The 25827-nt window shown below is 31.9% G+C and overlaps 3 protein-coding genes across 4 annotated transcripts in view; 2 read left to right on the plus strand and 1 right to left on the minus strand.

The window, feature by feature from the left end:
* The first annotated feature begins 35 nt into the window (after positions 1 to 35).
* On the plus strand, positions 36 to 5242 carry LOC148611926 (U6 snRNA-associated Sm-like protein LSm2). Its single transcript, XM_088592943.1, has 4 exons — positions 36 to 102; positions 2536 to 2603; positions 4446 to 4536; positions 4874 to 5242. The coding sequence occupies exons 1-4, from the start codon at positions 100 to 102 to the stop codon at positions 5000 to 5002; spliced, it is 291 nt and encodes a 96-aa protein (XP_088449069.1). The 5' UTR covers positions 36 to 99; the 3' UTR covers positions 5003 to 5242.
* Positions 5243 to 8539: 3297 nt separating this feature from the next.
* LOC148611927 (uncharacterized) lies at positions 8540 to 10761 on the plus strand. The gene is made up of 2 exons (XM_088592942.1): positions 8540 to 8815; positions 10114 to 10761. The coding sequence occupies exons 1-2, from the start codon at positions 8591 to 8593 to the stop codon at positions 10222 to 10224; spliced, it is 336 nt and encodes a 111-aa protein (XP_088449068.1). The 5' UTR covers positions 8540 to 8590; the 3' UTR covers positions 10225 to 10761.
* Positions 10762 to 11678: 917 nt separating this feature from the next.
* Positions 11679 to 25827, minus strand: part of LOC148611928 (heparan sulfate 2-O-sulfotransferase 1-like) — a 47917-nt gene continuing 33768 nt past the window's right edge. For both annotated transcript variants that reach the window (XM_088592940.1, XM_088592939.1), the window contains 3 exons: positions 21581 to 21678; positions 15974 to 16131; positions 11679 to 15574 (listed from right to left, as the gene is read on the minus strand). In XM_088592940.1, the coding sequence (XP_088449066.1) occupies positions 15354 to 15574; positions 15974 to 16131; positions 21581 to 21678 (477 nt within the window). In that variant the 3' untranslated portion in view covers positions 11679 to 15353. The remainder of the gene's footprint in view (positions 15575 to 15973; positions 16132 to 21580; positions 21679 to 25827) is intronic.

A 25827-nucleotide genomic window follows, 5' to 3' on the forward strand; every position in this document is an offset into this window, starting at 1 on the left:
TTTTTTATTTCTTCAACAAGAACTTTTAAAACAATCATATTTTGGTAGAAAAAAGCAATCAATTTTACCACTCTCGTGTTTACCGTGATCGAATCCAATATGGTGGGTAAAAATGAAACCGGCGATGAACCACGAGACATTTTTTTATGTTTTAAGCCCTTTTTTTAGATTTGGAAAAGATTTGTTTTGTTTGCATATCAGTGAACTGAAACATTATTTTTAAAGCAATTTATAATTCTACTCCCGGCCGCCGAAAATTGCTAATATTCGCGCACACATTCTCACACCGACACAGGCACTTGTTTCATAGTAATTAGTATACGCAAAGTATAGGCTAACCCTCACCTTCCTTTTCGTATGACACAATTGCCTGTGCACTTGTTGCCATCAATTTTCGGTACTATCAAATACGAATAACTTTATTTACAGACCATTGATAGCAATAATTGCCTTCTCCGTGCTGTAACCGACTTCGAGTTAGAACTTAGATATACAGTTAACACTAAGTGACTAACTGACTACATGTATGTTGATCTCACAAAAACTGCCAGCATAAACATAGCGGTCTATTATCTCATCCATATTTAAATTTATCTTCCACTTAAATGCTTTGGTGTCAATAACATGCCCACCTCGCGTGCAAGAGGTTGTGGGTTTGATCTCTAGCTGTAGTCTGAATTTTCTCTGACCCTGCAACCCTCCTCTTTTGCATTTGGATATTTATATGTCGGGTTGGGGTCAGAACGATGTGCCATACAAAAAGTTGGAGATTTAGTGGTGCCGCGGAGTATCGCCGCTTGTAACGACTTTCAAGTTGAAATTGTGCATGTCACACCTACCTAGTTCGATTCTGGAATCATTTTTCTTTATGCTGATACCAAATTTGCTACAAAAATTATATTTATTATTGAAGTTTCGGTAATTTTCCATGAGAGACCCAGTTTTGTTGACATTTTGAACCGAAATAGAGAGTAGGCGGAGCTTGTTGCTTTTGGAACGGAAGGGTAGTGGGCAAGTAATTTTTCAGCGGAATTTTGAAATATTCTGTTAGATTCCGGTTTTAAAAATCGTTTCTGCTCCGTTCCGTTCCAAAGGTAACAAGCTCTGCCTACTCTCTAATCCTTTGAAAATCTTTTTCTCTCTAACCATTGAATGAAATTTAATTAAAGTAAGGTTAATTGTTCACTAGGGTATCCTGTATAAACTGACTATTTAAAAGGTTTGATATGTTAAAAAACATATAATTTATACACTTGTTTTATTTCAATGGTATTTGGTTTATATGGTAAATATGGTTTTCTGAGGTGAAGTGATGATGAAAATGTTGTATAACCACTTCATTTTATGATCTTTTTTTCAACAAGTGTAAAGTGGGCTAATGCCAGTGGGATATTAGGGCAGTGGAGACCCTTGCCCAAATATTTTCCAGAGGTTCTAAAAATACTGAAGGCATTTCCAACATTTAACAGTGCCTTACATTTGCGCACTGAACTTACAGCATTCATTAATAGATGCTCTTTTTCAGTCATTTTTTGTCAAACATGGTAACAAAGCATGATACCTTTACTTACTTAGTCAATAGGGCTTGACTTGCTGTGAGTGATTCATGCTCTTCGAGAGCCTTTTGTTTCTAAATTTGGTCACTTATACTTTCACTCTCTCTGTGACAGGATTCTATGGTTAAAATATGTCATATATAGTACATGTATACAAGTACAGATTCATCATAGATGAAAAAAAAATACTTGTATTTATAAAAAAACATTTTTGTCAATTTTTGAACAGCCTGAAATCTCTCAGAAGCTTAGGTTTAACATAAAAATACCCCCAAAAAATAGTAGCATGTAAAGTTGAGAAAATTATGAAATGAGTCAAAATGGTTTAGTTAAAACATATTTTGAAAAGTACTGGCATTTCCATCAATGTTTTCCATCAGATCACTACCTGACTAGTGAATGTTATTCTCAAATCATTACTGTTATCGGTTCTCAAATCACTTATGGGACATATTGTATGCATTAGCACTTTTCAGATATGGACGCCCTTGCATGCACTATATTATGACTTATGTAAACCTGTACTTAAACTTTTTATACATTGCAAATAAGAGTCTTGTTTCTTGATACCACCAAGAAAATACAGTGTAATAGTTTTATACATGGACTACATTTTTGTACACGTTTTTCTTAAAATGATTCCACACACCCTGTTTTAGGCAAAAAAAAAGTCTTGTTTCTTGATATCACCAAGGTAGGTAGGTAGTTAGGTACGTAGGTAGGGAAATTATTTTATAATTTTAAAATATATTTTTATTATTTTATAACACATTTTACATTTAGTTGATGGGGAAACAATCTAGACTTTAACAATGCTTGAGCCAAAATGGCCATACAAATGTCAATGAATATGGTAGGTACAAAAAAAATAAGGTACTGTAAGTAGGGTAGCAGGTAACAGACATATATTTTTTTGGTCTTAGGGCCTTAGTATATTGCAAGTTATGTATTATAATTAAATTTTTCTTTTTCTTTTCAGTTGTTTTATTCATTTTTCAAGTCTCTAGTTGGCAAGGATGTTGTTGTGGAATTGAAGAATGATTTAAGGTAAAATTATCTAAAGAAATGCACATATGATTATTAAAAACATGATAAGCGAATGTTTCTATTGTGTTAAACGCATGATAAACAAATGCTCCCAGCATGCATTTAAACGCATGACAAACAAATGCTCTCAGCACGTGCTGAACTGCATGATACAGGAACCCTCATAGCAAGTGTTTAAAAGGCACGATAGACCAACGATGAAATATAATAACTATAACAAATATTAATGAAGAAAGTAAAAATCAAAAAATAGAATTAATGAAAAAACAAAAAATAAAAGCAAAAAATATATTAATTAAACAGTTGAATAAAGGAAATAATGAATGTACAAAAACAAACGAACGCTTTAATTGTGTGTTTAAACAAACGCTCCCAGTGTGTGTTTAAATGAATGCTCATATAGTGCATTTAAATGAAAGCTCCTATCATGGGTTTAAACGAATACAAAACGATGTGCTAAAATGGGAAATTGGAACGTTTCCAGGAGTGTAACTACAAAGTTCTGTGTTTGATCATTTTTCATCATACGTTTACCATCTAGAAATTTTTCAAAAGTTTAAACATGTTTACATTTGATTGTCATTCCAATATAATAAACTTAGAATATTCTATCCTTATTGATTATATTTGAATCAGTTTATTAAAAAAAATTTGCGGGGAATTCAAGTTCCTTATTTTTTTTTTACAACCCTTATTTCCCTTATTAAGGAACAGTCCTTTTAAAATTCAGACACTGCCAATGGTTAAGCAAATCATGATGTAGAAAAACCCACCAAACAAATGATGCTTTTTCAGTCTATAAATGCTAAACTGTCATGTAACGATAATCATTTCTGCATTCAGATCTGCCCTTTTAAGAAAATCATATATTTGTCTACCACCATCCACCCAAGTCAGGGTTTTGAGTCCACCCTCGCTTCCTCAAAAACCCCTGACTTCACTCATTCATGTTTAGCGGGTATCGTGCAGCGCCATTTAGTGAGTTACCTAAATTTAACCCGGATCCAAAATCCAATCAAATCACTCGTAATAGAAACTCTTTGATATAACTTACAAAATGGCTACATACTCATAACATAATTTTTTTTTGCTAAAGACTAAACAGAATCTACAGTTACCATTTTTGGTCATATTGAATCATTTGTGACATCTTACAACTATCAGTTACTCGTATCATTGTTTACCTTTCCACGGACATTTTATGTCAAATCAATTTTCATTGGTGCTTCGCACCTGGAGAAGCAACCACTTGGAATTGGCTGGACGATACTTATAATTTTTATCTCAAAAGTGCAACAACATGAAATACCAAGACTGGTTATATTGTTGGTAACTGATTCTTAACAAGAAATAAAACTGAATTCAGAGGGTTTTTGACATGCATGAATCACCTCTTGTCTGATTTTTATAAAGACTGGTACTTCAAGCCTAAAATCCAGAAAGAAATATTTGGTAAAAATCCTAAGTTTTCAAATTTTGAACATATCAAGGAGTCACATGGGTGGACCCAGCATATGCCCCTTGCCCCAAAACTAGGAAAAAGAATAGTTCTAGCATTTTCAGAAAAAAAATTAACAAAAAATGTTTTTTCCTTGCTTTGCTTGGCCTTTTCTGTCCTGGAATTGGCCTCTGTGTAGGTGCATACACATTGTTTTCTTTTCTTTTTTTAAGTTAAGTAGGTATAAGCCCTGAATATTTCGTGGCAAAAAATCCTTTAAGTTACTAAAAACTGTCCTTCTTTTTTTCATGTATGTTCATCTTTTTTACAAAATTTTCTTTGAAAGCCTGCTTTTGCTTAATTTTATGATTGCTGTCTGTAATTTTTAAAATTTTTTTTTACAGTATATGTGGTACATTACATTCAGTTGACCAGTTTCTGAACATTAAGTTGACAGATATTCAAGTAACAGATCCAGACAAATATCCACATATGGTAGGGAAATAGTGTAGCTAAGTTGTTATACTATATTTGTGTGTAATTGCATTATATTGACTTGGTTTTTAATAAAAAAAAAATTAGAGGACCATTGTTTCCTTGCAGGGGCCAATAGCTTACTGTCAATTATATAATAAAAAAAAAATATATATATATATATATATGCTATAAAGCATCATGAAATCAGTAAAACTCACACTTTTTGTAAATGAATGAAGAAGAGATCTGTTAGAAATTGAATTTCTGGTTTCCTTGTAAAAACAACCTTAAAGTGACTATCTTTTGTAAATGTATTTTGTTTAATGCATTTAGTACTTTGTACTTTATATTTCAGTTATCAGTCAAAAACTGTTTCATTCGAGGGTCTGTAGTTCGATATGTCCAATTACCAGCAGATGAATGTGATACACAACTGTTACAGGATGCTGCAAGAAAAGAGGCTGCACAAAACCGACAGCGATGAGACTATATATATTGATATGTAAATTGGTCAGGCAGCTTAGTGTTCACAGACACAGAGATCTGATTCTCTTATTCATTTTGTGTTGATGATTATGGATTGTCATTCCGAGTAATATCAGTGAAAGATCGTTGTTAACAAATTATTTCTTTTACTATGTATAGTGTACATATTGTTTGTATAAAACTTTGTATGAAACATCCAATGACTGTGCAATAAAAGGGTCATTTATAGATCAAATAATTTTCTCGTTTTATTTAAAAAGCTAAATGAGGAATTGCTCAAATGACCTACACATTTACTTCTTTTGCATGCTAGGCAAAAGTGAAGGCATTTACATAACTGCATATGTAATGACAAAGTTCAAATAATGTCATTTTGTATGCAAAATCAATTAAAAGTATTTTTTATTTATATATCTTCACAGTTTTCTTTAGAGATGATGTTGGATGAACATACTTAAGAATTTTAATTAAAAAACACAAGTCATTTATTATTATTCCAGATAATGAATTCTAAATGTTGGCATTTTTTTATGAACATAAACTATTTGATGATTTAGGGAATTTTCTCTATTACTTGAAATATTGAATAAAACTGGTCCATATCATTATACCCCCACTCCAAAGGATAGGGGGTATACTATTTACCGACGTCTGTGTTTCCGTAACACTTTTTTCCCGTCACAGTTTTCTCAGCAAATTCTCATCACAGGGGCTTGAAATTTAACACTTTCTTCTTGTAAGTATGCCATATGATGGAATCCATTTTCAAAAAAATTGGACTACATCTTCCTGTATATCAAGACTTTATTTTTGACATATTTTGAAAGTTAAAATTTTCCTCACACTTTTCTTAGTAACTACTCATCATAGTGGCTTGAAATTTTAACCTATTCTTTTTATGGTGGGAACCTTTTTTGGAAAAATTCAACAAGAACTTCCTGTTTACTTAGGACTTTGGTAATTTTTTTACTTTATGTTTTTGCAAGTGAAATTTCCTCACTTTTTTCAGCAACTTCTCATCACAGCAGCTTGAAATTTTAACACATTCTTTTTTTGGTACGATCTACTTTTGGAAAAACTTAATAACTTCTTGTTAATCAAGGGCTTTGTTTATTTTTTTACTTAAAGTTTTTTGTAAGTTGAAATTTTACTTACAGTTTTCTCAGCAACTACTCACAGCGGCTTGAATTTTTAAAACATTCTTTCTGTAGGTATGCCATATAGTGGGATACATTTTCAGAAAATAATTGACAACTTACTGTTTAACGCAGACTTTTTTTATGTTCCTGATATTTTGATTGAAAGTGGAGGTATAACTAGTGAGCCATGGCACACAGATTTCTTTTTTTTTTTTCTTTTAAGTTCATAAAAAGAATATTCTGAGATTCGTCCGTATTTTAAAAAGAAAATGAGAGGTAATCTTATGTTTTGCTTATCATATAAAAAAACTAAAATTCAAATTACAAGAACATTTCTATGTAATATTTTTCCACTGATCATCTCCCCCTTAAAGTTATTTTAAGAATTTTTTTGTAATTTTCCATATAGTATGGGGTAAAAAATTATTTTGCAATTATGATGGTTTTAAGTTTTTGCATCTTATAAAATACTTTTTCCTATTGAAAATATGTTTTTCTATTAGGTATGTTTATTTATATTACAGAGGACTAAATTCTTCCCCTCTTAAATCATAGGTTTGATAGAGCTCATTTTTCTTGCAATCATCAACTGATATTTTAGCATCAAAATTTCTAATCATAAAAAAATTTCCACTACATAAAAAATGATTTAAATAGATGAGGTGTTTCCCCTATATATAAGGTAAATATCTCATACCAGAGGGGGAACAATTTTTGTGCCAAATGTCCTAGTGAGGTTTGTGTCTGTCATCAGTAAACTTTCCCCTTTTGTCCAAGTACATTAAAACCCCATGACCAATTTTAACCAAACTTAAGAGAAATGCTACAAATGATACACTTTCGATTCCATTTGATCAAACAAAATTGCTGCCAGGGGCTATCTGAGCTTCATACAATGATCTACACCTCTTAAAACCGCATTTTATCCCAGTGTCTTGATAGGGTCATCTCCCTCCATGCTCTCTAATAAGAATATACTCCAATGGTGTGGCTCAGGTAGCTCAGAGCATGACTAGCAAGTCAAGCCATTGGAACTAAATGGGAAACATGTGTTGGCCAATATCTCTGGTAATACTAAGCAATGACTTGGCAGAAATATTACAAGGGATGGGAAGACTTCACCATATCCATTCTTGTAATACTACATGAGATTTAAGTTTGGATCTGCTTGAATGGTTGATCAATCATAAGGATTATTTAATTAAAGTTTTTTTTTTTTATCTTGGCTATAAACAACAAAAAAATTATTTTCACCTTGTAAACAAGATAGTCACAAGTCGGGGCTTTTGTGCCCAACGAACGGACACAAGTGGACACAGGAGCTCTGACATAGTGTAGTGAGAATGTCCATGGATGAGTAAACAAATTTTTGCTCAAATTCTGATAATAGCATTTTTTTCAATAAGATGCCAGCCCTCCCCCTTTTTTCTTCTGATGAAATGGTTGGTCCTTTTTTTTCACACTGCTAGCAACATTTTTTTTTCCAAAAATTTTGAAACAAGTAAAATGCATAGCCCTTTTATAATAATTAGGTCATAATTGTACTATTTTGCCATCTAAATTTAGTGGTTCATTTAATGAAAATGAGCCAAGTTGAACAATTGAAACTCCTTGTAGCAGCTAATATATTTACCCCAGGTCTTTGGTATTGAATTAACAGGCAAATAGTGAAAGATCTCCTAAATACACACTACATTTGCCTTATTAGTTTCATTTATGCTAACATTAGTTAGAAAGCATGTTGAGAAACAAAAGCTAACAAGATATTTTGTGTTTTAATTGATCAGTTTCATGTTAAATAGGTTACTGGGTCATCTTAGTTTCCTTAGTAACCAGTTACTTGTATCATGAAAGACTCATCCTATGCCACCATATCCATTCTATTTTCCTTCACCTCTACTCCTGCTCCTAATAAAGCATGGGCTGTTAATTGGAAATTATTCTATAAGTGAACAAGTGGCTGATCCAGAGAATTGCTTAAGGGGTGGGCTCCCAATAAAGTCTTGATTAACAAACCTTAATGCACGTATTTACACACAAAAATATGCTACTTCTATTTTTGCAAATTGATAATGGGCGCCCAGCCCCCAAAATCAGCTTATGTGATTACCTCTCCACTTTGGGTCACATGGACTTGTCTTTAAAAAAATAATATCCATAGAGGTAAGGGGGTAATTTTTTTCTCTGCCTGTTTACGCACTTACAGGAATGACCTATATTTCAATCACTTTCAGGGCGATGATGTTTGTGATGAGTATAAATACACAGTGGTGCATTAAAAACAACAAAATTCTACTTGAAATTAGTCCGTTGCTGTGAAAAAAAATCCTATTTTAAAATCCAACATTTGGTCTTTGATTATAACATTGAGCTGTCGTTGGTCTTAGGTTAGATCATTACCCAAACGTAACAGTGATCTCGATCGTATCTATGACATTTACAACGCTATGGCGGGTGCTGGAGCAATTCCTTTCGTAGATAAGAAGTTAGCCCAAAGGAAGGTGTTATTATTCTCCAAATCATACGACCCAGATTGCACGACAGCCAAAAAAATTATGGACGAATTTGGTTTAGGACACGATGCGTACGAAGTGGTCGAAATTGAAAAAAGACAAGACTGTGCACAAATAGAAAATTATTTTCAGATATTGTGCCTTTCTGATACTCGTGAGGTTAGAATTAAAGTACATTTGCAATATTCCTAATAGCAAAAAATCTGCCTCTTGAATAGAATATACACATTTTCATGATAAGACCTACTTGTAAGTAATGTATTTTTTATGCAAGACAACTAAAGTCTAAACAAGGACTAGGTCTAGGACTTTATATTACTTACAATAATAATGATGTTAGTAATATAAAGTCACTGAAGACAACTATTGGTAATGTAATTTTTTACAGTTTGGTGTGTTTCATCATTTTTGGTCTCCAGAATTGAGAAAAGGCTATTCTCAAATGCATGTAGAATTTCAATGGGCCATAACAATGTATATATCTGATTTTAATGAGATTTAACAACTCTAGTCTCAAATACCACAAAGTTAAAACGTACCGATAATTGGTTCAATTCCTTTAATTTCACCCCCAGATTAATCACAAAATAACAATAGAATAATCTTTATTAGAAAAGGCCAGTCATTTTCTGTTTCAGTTTAATAAATGGTGCATGACTCCCTCTGTCTATGTTCTGTAAATAATTGTCATTGTATCATATGTTTGCTTTACATAGTGCAATAGTTAGGTCATTTCTAAATTTGGGTCTCATTTTGTTAAAATAAAGCTGTTTTTAGGCAGTCCGCACAGAAATTTCTAGTGTATTTTTCATAAAAAGTGCATATTTTTGAAATCCTTGGTGTGTGGTGGTTCAAGTCATTTATAAGTAATTAATTGATTATTGTTATAAAATCCAGTAGCCATGGTAACATACTGAAAAAAAATATTACCGAGTTTTAGTACAAATCGGGTGCCTTTCCAAAACTAACAGCCAAATACTATGTTTTATAAAATATCAGGCACTTATACACTACCACAGAATGAAAACATGCATGGAGTAGGTGGAAAAAGAGTAAAAATAAAAAGACCCTTTTCGATTCATTCTCTCACAATTTTAGTTTCAAAAGATATTTTGAAAATCAACCATCTGATACTGAGGAGAGAACCTAATACGGCAGGGGACTGAAACATTCCAGATGCCATTCTGCATTTAAATTACACCTGTTGACCATAACATATATTACATCTGTCTATGTATAAATGCTTGTCTACATTTAAACAATTTGTCCACCAAATTTCAACTTTTAATTTTAAGTTTTACAAAATTTGACGGGGTAACTTGGTGTGCAAAACAGTGCGCCTTAATGTAACTGTATAGTGCACCCTTATCAGTTTTTGTAGTTGAATTTAAATTTTCCTTGATGCAAAGCCAAACTACGGGTACTTGAAAAAGCATCCATATGGTCTATTTTTTCAGGTGCCACAATTGTTCATTGAAGGAAAGTATATTGGTGGTTGGAGAGAAATTCCTAGACTTCATAGCTCAGGAAAACTTGCAGCACTTGTTTATAATTGGAAGAAAAAGTAAAGAAAAAGATTTTTGATGCAATTAAGTCCACGTTTGCAATTATTTCCACGACGGTATAAAAGGAAGACAGTGCTTTCCGCGGGCATATTCTAAATGAATGTTGTTCAGTTTTTCTCTTAGAATTTTTATATGGAAAAAGTAATGATTTATTAAAGATGTTTGTAAAGTATGATTGTAATATACTTGTATATATTTGTTTCAACTTCTAAATTTAAATTGACAAGGACCTATTACCTGTGCATGAAAATATTACCCTTTTTTACTGATGGAGCAATTATTTTCTTTCCTTTCTGTTTATGAACTATGATTGTGTGCGATTTTTTTTTTATTGTTGTATGTTATTCATGATTTACACATTATTGTTAAGTATCTATTTACAATGTTGTCAAAGTGATGTTCTGTGATTACATTAGAAGCAATATGTCTCGATATTAAAAACAAACAGCTGCCAATCTATACATAGATGTTTGTTACATTTCATAATTATATAAGATCTATAGAATTTAATCATTTTATATAAACAGACTTAAAACACAATGTCTTTAATTTATTTTTATTTTGCTGAAGAAGATGTAAAACCAAGTAGATATCAGACATTTTTTCATGGATTATGTTACTTTTGATACTTTCCAAGTTTTCAGGTGTGTTCACACCTGTTGGAGACCTTTTGATGATCTGTGAAAATGTTTTCTATTTTAGATTTTGGCTATGTATACACTGGTGCATTTGTTGCATTTCGCCATGTCTATTCTGTTTCCTTCCGACTAGTTTTTATGTTATGAAGGAGGTTGACAGATTTTATTATTCTGGTTCATGTTTATTTAGGAAAACAATTTCTTTTTAACAGCAGTTTGAAATATATGAACCATTTGAACAATTTGAACTTAATGTCAAGATTAAAGCTCAAAACTTTTTTTAAACTCACAGGTGGCCAGAAAAAAAACCACTATGAAATGAATGATACTATTAAGAAAGTATTTTCTATTGCTAAAAATGTTTAGAGCTCAAAATATTTCAAGAGGCAAAACAACATTCAACTCACAGGAAACTGAGGATTAGAGGACTCAAAATATGTTACTGATTTGTGGGATAAATTCAGCTATTACTGTTTATTCTTGGTAAACTATTGAATTTCTACGTGAATGATAAATATAAAGATGGTAAACGAGTGTATTATCTTTACCTTAAAAATTACAAGTAAGTTTTTCAGAGTTAATCCTTAATTATCTGCCCCTCTCGCTTCAACTTGGAACTTAACATAGACTGCATACATATATCACACTATCCAATGGAAGGCCAACCATTTTTTTTTGTCAACAAAAACAGATAAATGGTAATTCATCAGCCTGAGTTTATAAGACTCCAGCAACAATATTGTTCAAGGAAAATTTCAGAGATATGAGGTTTTGTTGTTTTATGAAATAAGGCCCTGATATGACAAGACAAAGGAGAACTTATTTGATCACATTTATTGCACACATCATTCATAACAGATCATTTACAATATAAAACTTGTTCCCATTCCTCATCAATAAATATAGTCACAACCTTAACTTAAAACAGAACAGTAGCCACAGTAAAGAAATATATATTGTATAATAGGTGGAAGTGTGAACATTATAACACTACTGGTGCCATATCTAATCTGGTAAAAATGCAACACTCAAGATTGAATTTTTGCACCTATGTTTCTACAAATCTTTCAAGTCTTTCACCAATTCAAAATTGAGAAACATTAAGGTTCTGTCTGCATAAGAAAAGTTCTATAGCAAAACTAAGGTAGTAGTAGGGTCAATCATTTAATAATTTAATTTCAGAAGAACTGGTAACACCCTTTCTGACGATGAAAAAAAAATGTCTTTTATCTCTGACAAAATTTTGCTATGCGACTGTAACGTCAATATCTTTTTTGTTGATACATGAATTTAATTTTTATTAAAATTTAATATGAGAAATAACTTCAATTTTAAAAAAAAAATGCCTGTGGTGCACACTTGAATTTCCAAGACTTTTCAAGCTCATTATTTGTCTGATTGATTTTATTTTAATTTTAGCAAAAAAATCCCTTACATTAACTAGAAATAGTAAAAAGTATAAGCAACATTTATCAGTTTTGTACCCTTACACCACCATATAGTGCATACATTGAAGATGTTCAGGGGATAAAGTTGGTCTTCCTTTGATTAAATGACTATCATCTAATGAATTTCCTTTGGTAGTCACCTGAACAATTGAGAAAGGGATTTAAATTTACCATCAAAATAAGTTCTATGGAGGAATAGAAAATTTCAATTTTCAGGTCATTTGTCCATTTATATTTCAAAGATATTTCACAGAGTAAGGACCATTTAATCAAGGGGAGACGAACTCTATTTCCTGAAATGAACTATTTTATTTGCTGTAAAACAAACACAAGTTTAAACACTAACTAATCAACATCACATCTCTTGCCTGCATAGAAAGTCTGCCAATAAAATGTTACATTTCTCCTCATACACATATACAACATCTACAAAATTCAAAACAATTTTAAACTGAACTGAATCATTTCAAACAGCTTATCAAGTTCTCACTATAATAACAGTGATATACATTCATTCTTCATATGCCAATCATACACAATAAATGTCACTTATACCCGATATATATACAAAAATGTCCCAAGGAAAAAAAATTAAGAAAAATGAATATGACAGGCTGACAAATTTAAATTTAAAAAAAAACCGATCTAACTCAATCTATAAAAATATCTATATTACTCATGAACAAACTTAAATTTTGTGATAAAAAAAAAATTTTTTGCATTGGATACAATAATCTATACCAGTGGTTTTGTGAGTTCAATGATTATTAGTCTTACCGAAATAAATTTTATATTGTTTTAAGAGCATAATAAAACTTTTGACATTAAAATTTTACTGATAATTTTCTTTTTTTGGAGGAGGGGGTATGTTTATTTGTGTTGATTGTGTCAATCTCTTCATTTTCCCCTGGCTATTACAAATCAAGTTTATGTAAAAAATATCTAAAGAATGACCTGAAAAAAATTCTACCTGCTTGAGAACAAAAATCTTACATTTTGAAAACAAGGTTTCTTTACGAGCATTTCTTAAAATGCTTGTATGTAAACCATTAAACCAACGGTACAAGCATGTCTTATTCATTTATCATGAAATCTATCAGCACATTGTTAATATATGGCACAATATCGGGCAAGTTGTTTTGGCAATGAAGATTGTTCAGTTATTTACCATAATTTGTCTACATGACTGGGTTATCATGAACAACTGTCTTCAAGATGATTTTGTTAAAAAAATGTCTCCATTAAGTACATCAAAACTTACCCAAGCAATATAACATTATGGGCAAAAAAGGCTACAGTTATAAGTAGCAGTCTTTGTAAGGGTCATGCATGTTCTATAATGTGTGAAACACCCCAAAATAAGGATACACATTTTTATTTTTGCTATTAAGTTGCTTTTTAAGTCTTTAAGTCTATATTGTGAAATGTATAATGATTCATTTCAATCTGTCTGGTCTTAGAAGATAATTCACATTGAAAATTCAATAGTTTCTATTGTATTTCTGTGTCTTACAATTATCTCCCTTAATTTTGAATTCTACAATACATTCTGTATAATTTATATCTCCTAAAACAGGGGTTATATGAAAAGCTACATGTTAATTTCTGATTACTGTAACATTTTGAACAGAATATCAAAAATAAAAATACATCACATATTGCATGATTCTTAGTTGGAGTGCTACATTATCATCATGTTGATAGTCCTTACTTAGCCTGTAGAGTAGACAGAAAAACTTAAAATTCTTCTAAATTTTTTACAAGGTTATCAGTAATACAACAAGAATTTCACAATAAAAATGTATTTGTGATAAGTACATGTAATAGAAAAAAAACTATGTCATACAGTGCAAAAATGTTCTATAAAATGTTCAAATAAACAGAACAAAAATACAGTGTCATAATTTACTATCTTTACAAGTATTAATTACATGCATATAAAATATTTGATTCTTACATATAAAATGGAAATGAGAACCAATGTATAATGCTGATAAACAGAGAAAAATGAATTACTCAATGACACAAAAACCTTACTACAGTGAAATCTGTATAAACTAAACCCTGAATAAAACAATAACCTTTCTATACCAAACTGAATTCACAAGACAGTAATTTGACCATATCCCTGTAAAACCAGGAATTATACTAAAATGACTACAGACAAGCAACCTATAGGGTTTGTAAGTCCTGTTCTTGTTTCATTTTCCATCCTGGAATTTCCAGAGTAAAACATGGAAATCCGGAGACTGATCTGCATTCTATTGTTTACTTCAGGATCTCAAAACACTGCATTACAAAGCAAAATCTTCTAATTTATGCTTTTCTTAATTGCACTTACTTCTTTAATAATATATTACCATCAGTGTCTTAATCAGAAAATGTTTAACACAGATTTTAATTTTCTCCATGATCAAGTAAGTATTTAAAATCTGTTAATGCTAACAGTAACAAAACTTCACAAAATATAAATTTGGATGTTTTGTTTCTGTTGACATTAAAAGAACTCATCTCAAACTTAATGATTGAAGGAGGCCAAATATTGGATAAACATTTGAGAAACTTAGAGGCTCTAGCTGGCCCATGCTCTTATAGGTACTGAAATATTGAATGTAGTAGTGACCTTAACACTTCAATAGAAAGAAAATTTCAGGAACTGCTATCATAGTTCTAGTCCTCAGTGAAGATTATTTTTCTTAAAAAGATATTATTTACCTAATTATAATCAGGCATGGACCCAGAGATCATGAAAGGGGATGAAAAATAAAAGGTGATTCAATGCTATTGTTTGCTCATTTTATAAAAATTTTGCACAGTTAGCACTATTTTCCAACAAAAAGTGAGTGGGTGTGGGTAATTCTGGGCCCCCTTTGTGATGTACAGTTGAAGAATATCTATCCAATTCTTTTCCTCATGATTTTTTTTTTCATATTCAATTCAGCAAAAAGGAACCTATATAGTCTGACAGATATATTGTTGATAAAAAAATATATAATGACTGATGTATATAATCTGAAGAAAGAAACACAAAACATTTTGAATACACTCATCTAGGTCGAATTTTCTCATAACGAAATAAATTTCCTCTTTCTACATATGCACCGTCAACTACATCAAATATTTGATTTTTTATGAAGTTAAACTGATCTCTGACAAACTCATAAAATGCCTGTTCCATCTTCCAGACATGTGAACTATGTATGCGCTTAACAGTCTCTGGCTTGGGTGCAACTTTATGTGAGGTCTTTCTCAAATGAGACTTTCGTCCTGAAAAGATAAATAATCGATAGAGATAAATTTTGAACAAAAGAGTGAACAGAAAAAATTTAAATCATTTGGTCTGTATTTTAAACTTTCTCATAAAAAAATAACACGGAAACATATCAATTCCAGAGAGCAATGACAAAAAAGATTTATTTAAGTCTTGATAAAACTGTAATTGAAGTCAATGTCCTTCCCGATTCCTGAAATAGCTTTTTTTCAATAATTATTGTTCAATAGAAGACTGAACCAGGTACTTCTGACATTTACATAAATGTATAAAATTCACTTTCGTGCAAGGAAAGACATCAAACTAACACTTTTTTCCTCTAAGATGTATAATATATTCTGAAAATATTTCCAATGAACTAAATCAAGCAAAACCTAAAATGAACTGATCCATACCTTCATTAAATAATGTAACAGCTCCCCTAAATAATCGGGGTACAGTAGCTTCCATAACAGCTATAAAATCTCCCAATTGCTCTGTAACACCTACGACTAGATAATTCTGTAGTACATTGTGCTTGGCCCTCTCTAATGCCCAATCACTACCTGGTTCCCTATAATTAAAGTTAAATATCATGTGAAATTTCTTGTGTTACAGCACAATGCACATGACAAAATTCACATCAATACCAGCCAGGAACCAAACCCAGGACACTGTAAACCAGTGCCCTTATCAAACTGAGCTAGATGAAGATACTGTAAGCCAGTGCACTTATCAAACTGAGATAGATGAACCAAACCCAGGACTACAGACACTGTAAGCCAGTGCCCTTATCAAACTGAGGTAGATGTGTAATCAACTAACAAAGCTAATGCAGCATGATATTCAAATCTGTGAGAGGAAGCCAATAATACTTTTGTCCTTCTTAGTAAACTGGGTGTCCATTTAACAAAGTCATAATTCAGTGTAAAGTTGATCAGAAGTAATGATGTTACAATAAACAAGAGGCTCTAAAGAGCCTGATTCACTCACCTTGCTTAATAAGCAACATCCCATTTTTGTAAAAGCAGCCATGTTTTTCTTGGATAAAAATTTCTTACCCTCATAACTTAGGAACAATCATATCAATTTTCATTGAATTATGTCTATTAAGTTTCTGAGGAGAAAATTTTTTAAGGTAATAACATTAAAAATAGCAAGATGTTGAAGAAGGGCAATAACTCCAACATGGCCTAACAGATTCACATGAAAATTTGACTACTGATTTATCTTATCATACTGAACACTTTAACCCCATGTCAGAATGTGGCTAAACCAAACGTTTTTGAGATATATGAAAAAAACTTCTGTCTGACCCCTTCGATCTATTTTTAGTATGGCGGCCTCAACGGATCAAAAATCGCCACATCAGTTCTATGCGGAATACCCTAAGAAACTTTCATCCCAAGTTATGTTCTAATTAGTCTGGTAGTGTCAGAGGCCAAGAATTTTGAAAGACATGTCAATAAAAATGCCCCAAAAAATGTACAAAAAGGGCAACAACTCCTACATGGCAAAACAAATTCTAACCAAAATTTGATCACAGATTGATCTCATCTTGCTGCACATTTTTACCCCATGTTCTATTTTCAGTAATGGCAGCCATGTTTTAAGAGGTATAAAAAAATCCCCATTTCAGTTTTATGCAGAATACTCTAAGGATGCACTATACAGTTAAATGTAGGCGCACTGTTTTGCACACCAAGTTGACATGGTCTAATTTTGTAAAACTTAATATTAAAAGTTGAAATTTGGTTGATATATTGTTTATATACAGCTAAGTATTTATACATTGACAAATGTAATATCTGTAATGATAAACAGGTGTAATTTAAATGAAGAATGGCATCCCGAATGTTTCAGTCCCCTGCAGTATTAGGTTCTCTCAACAGCATCCCTTGGCTGATTTTCAAAATACATTATTTTGCACAAACTTGTGAAACTAAAAATTGTGAGAAAACGAATGGAAAAGGAAGTTTTTATTTTTACACTTTTCCCACCTCTTCAATGCTAGTGTCTAAGTGCCTGATATTTGATAAAACATAGTATTTGGCTGTTAGTTTTGGAAAGGCACCCCTGATGTGTACTTTAACTCACTAATATTTTTTTTATAACAATAATCACTAAATTACTTATAAATTACTTGAACCTGAAAACAACAAGGATTAGAAAAATGTGTACTTTTTTATGACTTATTATATAAACACTGGCAGTTCTGTGCGGACTGCCTCAAATCAGCTTCATTTCAATCAAATTGATCTAACTGTAGAGTACTACCTAAGCAACATTCATATCAAGATTGGTTCCAATTGGCCTTGTAGTGTCTAAGAAGTAGATTTCTTTTTTAAAGTAATATCATTAAAAATAGCTGAGAAATGTCCAAAAAGGGCAATAACTCCTACATGGGAAAACAGATTTTCACCAAAATTTGACCACAGATAGTTCTAGTCAAGTTGAACACTTTTACTCTCATCAGAATTCGACTAAACTTAATGGTTTTGGAAATATATGCTGAAAACTGATATCTGACCCCTATGTTCTATTTTTACAAGTGGCATCCATGTTTGCCAACAGATAAAAAATCTCCACATCACCTCTATGCAGAATACCATAAAGAACATTCATACCAAGTTTGGCTGTAACTGGTCCAGTAGTATCTGAGGATAAGTGTTTTGAAAAATTAAAAATGACTACAATGACGGTAGACAACAGATGACAACAATGATGGACACCAAGTGATGGCAATTGGGCCAGGTGAGCTAAAAATAGCATAGTGACCTCATAACTTACGATCAGTTTTGCAGCGACAACTTTATGAGGAATTGAATACTTCAGAAGTATAATAAAGCCAGAAATCATTTACTTGATCTATTTAAGTCACTTTATAATTATTTACAAAACAAGAAATCTGTGAGCAATGAACCACTTCGTGATACCCCTGCTTTCAATCATGATATAAGGAAAATAAACAGACTTAGATAAACAGTTGTTGCTGCATTTTTCCAAAATGGATCCAACTATACGACATTCCTACAGGAAGAATGTGTAAAAATTTCAAGCTGCTGAGAAAACGGTGACGAAAAAAAATTTCAAGAGGGAAAAAGCGATACATGGACAAGGGTAAAACAGTATTAGTATACCCCATCCTCCTTTGGAGCAGGAGTATGAATACATTTGTTTGCAATTTGGAGAAAAGTCAATTTAGTTCCATTAAATTCTACATTATAAGATAGCATTAGTCAGAGTTACAGTGGTGTGAATTAACTATGCCTTCAATAACAAGAAATATTATAGGAGCTTACAAACAGTAAAGCACTCAAGGTTACATCTGGTCAAAAGCTTCCAATAATATTTACTTTATCTGGTAAACAGTATGTAACATGCCGGAATCGTCAAGCCATAAAACAGAAAACCTGACTGCAAACCACAGTGCTGCAACATGTTGGGAAAAGATGCCATGTTCCTCGCACAATAAAGAACCTTTCTGTGGTTTTCTATTGGAGTAGGAACCATTCGGCTCTGCTACAGGAGGCTAAATTGCCTGACCCTACCCCCACTCCCTGTTTCCAGTGGCAATCAAAATTTGTCGACCCCATTATTCTTGTATCCCATCCCATTTTTCATGTCACAATATTTCAAGTTAATTTTATCAACAATTTCATGTTCATTGCCTGAATATAGCTGGTGGAATGGGGTACCACTGGCGTGTCACGATAGGAGTAGGAGGCTAAATTGCCCGACCCTACCCATCCCCCTTTTCTAGTGGCAACAAAATTTGTCAACCCTATTATCCTTGTGTCCCATCCGTTGTTTCATTTCATCATCATTCATTTTCATTTTATCATCCATTTCATGTTCATTGCCTACATATACTGAAATATTGCTGCTCGGGCATTAAACCCCAACAATCAATCAATCAATCAATCAATCTTGTCAACATAAATATATGAAGTACAAATTTTTTGTGTTTATGAAATTCTTAGACTGTATAAGAAAACAAAATTGTCAGATAAAGGAAGAGGTAGTCATAACAGAAATGAAAAGAAAATGGCTGTGAACCACTCAGAAGCTAAGAAGCCCCATATAACAGTAAAGCTATTACAATATACTTGAGCATTTATGCCCAATTTTTAGCTTTATAGTTGCATTACATAATCACTAGATAACTAACCAGAAAAATGTCACTTCGAGTAAAATAAAGTGCATAAAATGTCTTTAAAAATAATTTTTTACTTGAATTCACAGAAATTCTATCAGTAACAAACAGGTACATAGTACTTTAGATGTTTGGTACATTGTACCTTATCTGTACTCATTAAAGGGCTATTTTCTGTAAGAATAAGGCAGTGGATGAATCATGGTAGAAAAAAATACACAAATCTTTGCATGAAATTTTTTTTTTTTTAACTATTATACGAAATGCAGAAATGGCATTCTTTTTTTTTTTAAGTGTCAGTAATATATGAAATGCATTGCAATTTCATCATCAAAGGGAGATAACTCACTTTTCCTTATGGTCTCACTAACCACTTCTAACATTTCCATTACTTTACATGTTAAAAAAGTAATTTTCAAAGTCTCACTGTGAATTCCCAGGACAAATGACATCTTAAAGTTGCATACCGTTGCGAAGCTTGGAAAGTAAGGCTTCCAAAATCATTATGCTTATGGTACGATGATAGTAGAAATTCTTCCCAAAATTTACTTGAATAAATAATACTGAAAATTCACATTTTTACCTGTTCTGCAAACTGAAAGCATGGAGGCATATTACTCACACATGTAAACAATATTCATACACTTTTGTAGTTAATTACATATATGATTTTAAAGTACACATTCTCAGCTTTATTTTGACTACTTTTAATCATAATACACACAAATAATGCACTTACAATGCATATGTCTAGGTTCAGTGTGTTTTTGGTACTACATAGAGGGGTGGCCATTTGACCCGGAAGTGGTTAGTGAGACCTTAACTTGAACTTGCTTTTCTGCATCCTCTGACACTTTTATAAGAGAAGAACAAACTGTCAATTTGTCTTTAATAGATCATAAGCTTTTGCCCACATTGTCCAATTCATGTGTTTTTTTTTTCTGAGCATGATTCATTACTTTTCAAATTTTGCCTGATTCTTACAGATTGAAAAAATAGTAAATGCAAATGACTTTCATCCCTTGTAATTTGATTCTGATACTTAAATAAATTCCTCCCCATAATTGATCAATTATGGATAAAAATGTTAAAAATCATGAAGATGCATAGTTAATATCTAACACAAAAAACCTATTATCTTTTTCTATACTTGTCAATAAACAAGCTGACTCATTAAAAGTGAGTTTTATGAAGTACATAAAATGTCTACATCAATATTTCAAAAATATGGGAAGTCAAAGATCTGAAATCAGCCAAATAAATTTTAGCAATATGAAACATTATATAAGAGATAGCTGAAACATAATACTCCTGTTGTATGGACCATCTTTATGCATGTTTTAATGGACTGATGTTTAGATTTGTAGTGAACATTTCCTAGTTTATATAGTCAATCAATTGTGATTTAAAGAACCTTATATTGGCACAAAAGCTATGCATTCTGAGCAATGCTCTTATCTCAAACAGTAAGTTTTCAATACCAAAATAAAAGGATTGAACAGGTCAATCCCTTTAGATTGATTCATAAAATGATTTCAGGTTCTGTCTATTATGTATGAGGGTCAGATACACATATTTTTAATAAGGACTTTGTGGTGAAAACAGAGGGTCATGTTGTTATGAATGATGTTTTGACAAATGTGAATTTTTGTTACTTCCCAGAACACTTGCTCTGTGTGTGGGTTAAAAACCACCACTTCCAAATTATGTGCATTAATTAACAATTTTGACCCATTCATGTTTCAGATCCTCTACATATATGGGATATCACTGATGCTCCATCACTATAGTCTCCAAAATAAAGATAAAGGGCCTGTTGGGACAGTTAAAAATATAAATTGAAATGTTGACATGCTATTAAACCTACCAGCATTCTCTATCCTGTCCACAGAAAAATGGAATCTGTAGCCAGAGATGTACTGGATCACAGTCATTACCTCCCTTTGCTACACATTCATCAAATGTCTGAAAGAAGAAATAATTATGTAGTTACTTCAAGGTAGTTATTTACATTAAACTCTCTAAAAGTTTGAATTTATGATTTATTATTTAACACTCCATCCTCTGGTTAAATAGCGCTTTTATCATGAATAGTTTTGGGTATACATATAATTGTTTCCTTTGAAGTCAACATTTATTTTTTAACAGTTGACACTTGTTTTAAATAATCGTGGTCAAACAAGCCATAACAAGATATACAGAGGCAGTATACAGAATCTCAGCTGAAAAAAATGCAAAAATCAGAAATATTGGAACTGTCTAATACTGACACAATTTTAGCCTACAGTATGTCAAATTAGACAAGCTGTTTGGAATACACAGGTGAATTTATTGGTCTGGTATTATAAAGAGAAATGTAGTTAACTTCAGGAAATAGAGTTGGTATTCCCTTGATTAAATGATAATCACCTGATAAACCTCCAATAAGAACTGGATTGGGTTTCATTAAAAAAAATCAGACATTGAGAATTTCCATAAGTGCTGTGTTTTTCCTCAAATTATCTATTTTAAGTTATCTGATGGGTAGAAATTTGAGTTGAGGAAGGATTTGAGGAAAATCTCAATTTGAGATGTATTATGAAACTGGACCTAAACATTCATATGTCATATTATGACAAGTTCCATTATGTAAGTAATTGTGTTTTTATTAATACACCTGTCAGAAACTCAGACTACAGTAGACTATTACTCAAATACAAAACAGATATCACAAATTGAAAGAAAATAACATTAATGTGACATAACAATAACAGCTCAAATAACTCAATAATATGATACACATGTCAACAACTTTATTTCGAGTTAATTCAGTTTTATTTTTCAGACATCATAAAGTTTATTGTTCAATGTCAAGAAACATAAAGTAATGTTCATTAATTATTAACTTCAAAGACCAGCAATATTATCAAAGACATCATACAACAATAAACACAGAACATATTGTAAGATAATGTAGTACAAGTAATTGTTCTGTTGGTAATCACAGAGAATCACAAGTGGAGCTAACACAGGATCATTCTATGGTGGAAATATTAAGATTGTTAGAACCTTCAAATACTGAGGGGAAAAAAAAAATTACATTGGAAATTCTAGACTTGTTGCTTTATTTCTGCAGGTGGAAGAATGAACAGTATTTAAGTGAATTCGAGTCACTGTCATGATTTATCGTGACCTGAAAGTATTTTTTAGGCCAATCAGAAAACAGATAAAATCTAATCAAGTAATAAATAGTTCTTTCATTTAGTATTGGGGAAATTTTACTATGAAAACCAATAGCTCTATGTCATAATATATGAGCTACTTCTAAATGTGGGTGGTAGTCCTATAAAATCTTGACATTTTTACAGTTTATACAAATACCCAGCCTTAAGTACCTGTTGTAGTATCTTTTTAACAATGAATTTTACAATCCTTATTTTACAAGGTATAAAATTCTATACACGAAATCTCATCATACCAATGACAGTTAGAGTGGGAAAAAAGCTCCCAGCTATTAAGACATACTGGGACCAAGTTTTTTGGTCAGGTATCCCAAAGGGTGGGCTCCACCACAAACACTGTTGGTAATCAGCTAATAGAATTCCTATCAGGGGTGGTCGTGCATGATCCAAAAAAGTAAATCTCATATAATCCAATCATATCCATGTACAGATATTTGCTTATTTACCAGTTATAACATTGCAGAGAAGATATTATCTTATCTGCCAAAGTTAAGAAAAATAGCAAACAGTTCTTCAATCATCACAATGGAAAACCTCCAACATCAGTAATAGAAATGCTATCAACATACACTGTATTAATGAAACCTTAATGAAGTTTATGTTTATATTCATCAATGCTATCAATGAGGTATGTAACATCATAAGTAAGTTCTAAATCCAGGAACACTCCATAGGCACCTAGATATAATTATGACCATTTGTCTTTGCAAGAACAAATTACTCTGATGTTCCTTGAATGGACCTGTTACTGTAAACAAACTTGTTTTTGTGAGCAACACATTTATGCAAACTTCGCAAGCATGAAAAAAAAAAGCCCTAAAAATTAACTACCTAAAGTAAGTACCTTTATTTAGAAATAAATGTTTGAGAAATGTTAGTCATGAAATTAAATTGAGATCCTAAAGCATAATTGTCATGCAGGCCACATGACTTTTCTACCATTATTATCAACAAAAGAAATCCATTTGGAAATTTTCATACTTTGCCCATAAGCAAAATTTGGGTCGGAATACTTTTTTTTCACCCCACTTGATCAGAAAAAAAATCCCAGGCCCCACACCAAAGACTTAATATGCCGAGTAAGAGTACCTTTCTGGGATTGACGAATGTGGAATTTTTTTTCTAGAATGATTCCTTTTTCAATTATTTATATCTTTCCCCACTTGTTCCAGCATAATTAAAGGATGTGGTATAGATCTTGATTCAAAGTTTTATTAAAACTTCTTTTCCAGAGAAACATTCAATCTTGCAAACAATAATAAAATAAGATAAATTCTTCTCAAGTACAAGTCTCATAATGAAGCTGTCCTGTGATATCAAAGAATAATCAAGGGAACCAAGATTCTAGCAGAAATCAAAAGAATGTAATCCAGGGACAAACACCAGACATGGAAAACAGACAAACACAACAAAGAATGTAAAGTAACTAAAATAATACATAAAAGTTATCAAAAGTAAATGAACAACTTGGACGCCACTTAAAACTGGGAGCATACACCAAGTGCACCGATAGGGTAAGCATCCTCTGCTTTTCTAGAAACACATGCACTTTATGAGGAGTTTTTGTTTATTTTTTACCAGCCTTATCATTAGGCACAAAACCATCTAGTAGGTGAGTTTTGGATCAAGATTTGAACAAGATGTTGCATGCTATATTGTGCTAAGAATACCCCTACACTACATTTCCGCCAAATTAACAAATTAAGTGTATGGTAGATAAGAATAAAGTAAGCAAGGAAAGAATAGACAAAGCACAAGTCATCAAAGCAATTTACCAAATATCCAACCATTCCCTCCAATTCTGTTACAGAAAAGTGTAATGGGTGGACTGACAGACAGGAAAAGTGTTGCAATATAGCACCAACTGTAATTGGTTGGTGTATTAATAATGAACAAGATAACTATCTACAGCTAGTTGAAATAGACCAGTTCCAATTTCAATACAAATCAAGCTAGGCTAATGAGTATCTTAAAAAAGCTCTGTAGTTAAAAATTTGCCCTACATTATACTAATGTGTCCTACATAACTGCAACAGAACACCTGTGTGATCTATTAGACACTTTCTTTTAATTTTGAATAGCTGTCAATATAATGAACTTAACCTTTAAATTTTCCATCCACCATCATAGTTGGAAGCTATTCAAAATTAAAAGACAGTGTCCAAAAGATCACACAGATGGTCTGTGGTAGTTAAGTAGGACATATTGGTATAATGTAGGGCAGATTTCAACCTAGAAAGCTATTTAAATTACTCAACAGCCTACCTAAATTTGTATTGACATTGGAACAGGTCTATTTCAGCTAGCTGTAAATGATTCAAAAGTTACCCTCTAATAGCTTTGATACACTGAACTGTTTTCTCTTATCAAAACAAAGTTATTATGTTTTTTGATCTACTGGAATGCACATTTCATTTTCCTTTGAAGTTCAATGGTATATATTGATCTGAATAATAATTATTTCCTTTTTTTTCTGTCAAGTAAATAATTGTCTGTTTGTTTTATTGCAGATTTTTTATTTATTATGATTGATAATGGTTTTGATAGTAGCAAGCAATGAAGTAAAACGCAAAAGAACCAAATCTATGTGAAAGGGAACTCCAAGTAGAAGCATCTGACAGAGTTTAAAATTTGCAAGGGCCCATAAACCAATGGTCCCTAAAATTTTGTGTGGACTACTAAAATTTCTACAGTGATTGTAAAGAACTATACATATTGGCTACCATAATTGAAGCTGTGGTGAACCAAGCCAAAATTTTAGGTTTTGACCCTGCATTAGCTTCGTTTTAATTGTCAACCCAACAGAAATAATACTCAGTGTGTTAATCTTCTTTGTTTAGTCGTTATCACAGGATTGTGATATTATTGATTGATTTTCTGGTTTCCTTGATTT

This window comes from Perna viridis, chromosome 7 (genome assembly GCF_037379345.1).
Source record: "Perna viridis isolate PV_CMFRI_1.1 ecotype Kerala chromosome 7, ASM3737934v1, whole genome shotgun sequence".
NCBI lineage: Eukaryota > Metazoa > Mollusca > Bivalvia > Mytilida > Mytilidae > Perna > Perna viridis.

What these genes read in the sequence shown, in the direction of transcription:
- LOC148611926 (XM_088592943.1), top strand. An exon ending in GAATTGAAGAATGATTTAAG is followed by an intron (nt 2,604 to 4,445) that starts GTAAAATTATCT and finishes TTTTTTTTACAG; the next exon opens with TATATGTGGTACATTACATT. An exon ending in CAGACAAATATCCACATATG is followed by an intron (nt 4,537 to 4,873) that starts GTAGGGAAATAG and finishes TTTATATTTCAG; the next exon opens with TTATCAGTCAAAAACTGTTT.
- LOC148611927 (XM_088592942.1), top strand. Translation starts at nt 8,591, where the DNA reads ATGGCGGGTGCTGGAGCAATTCCTTTCGTAGATAAGAAGTTAGCCCAA. An exon ending in GCCTTTCTGATACTCGTGAG is followed by an intron (nt 8,816 to 10,113) that starts GTTAGAATTAAA and finishes CTATTTTTTCAG; the next exon opens with GTGCCACAATTGTTCATTGA.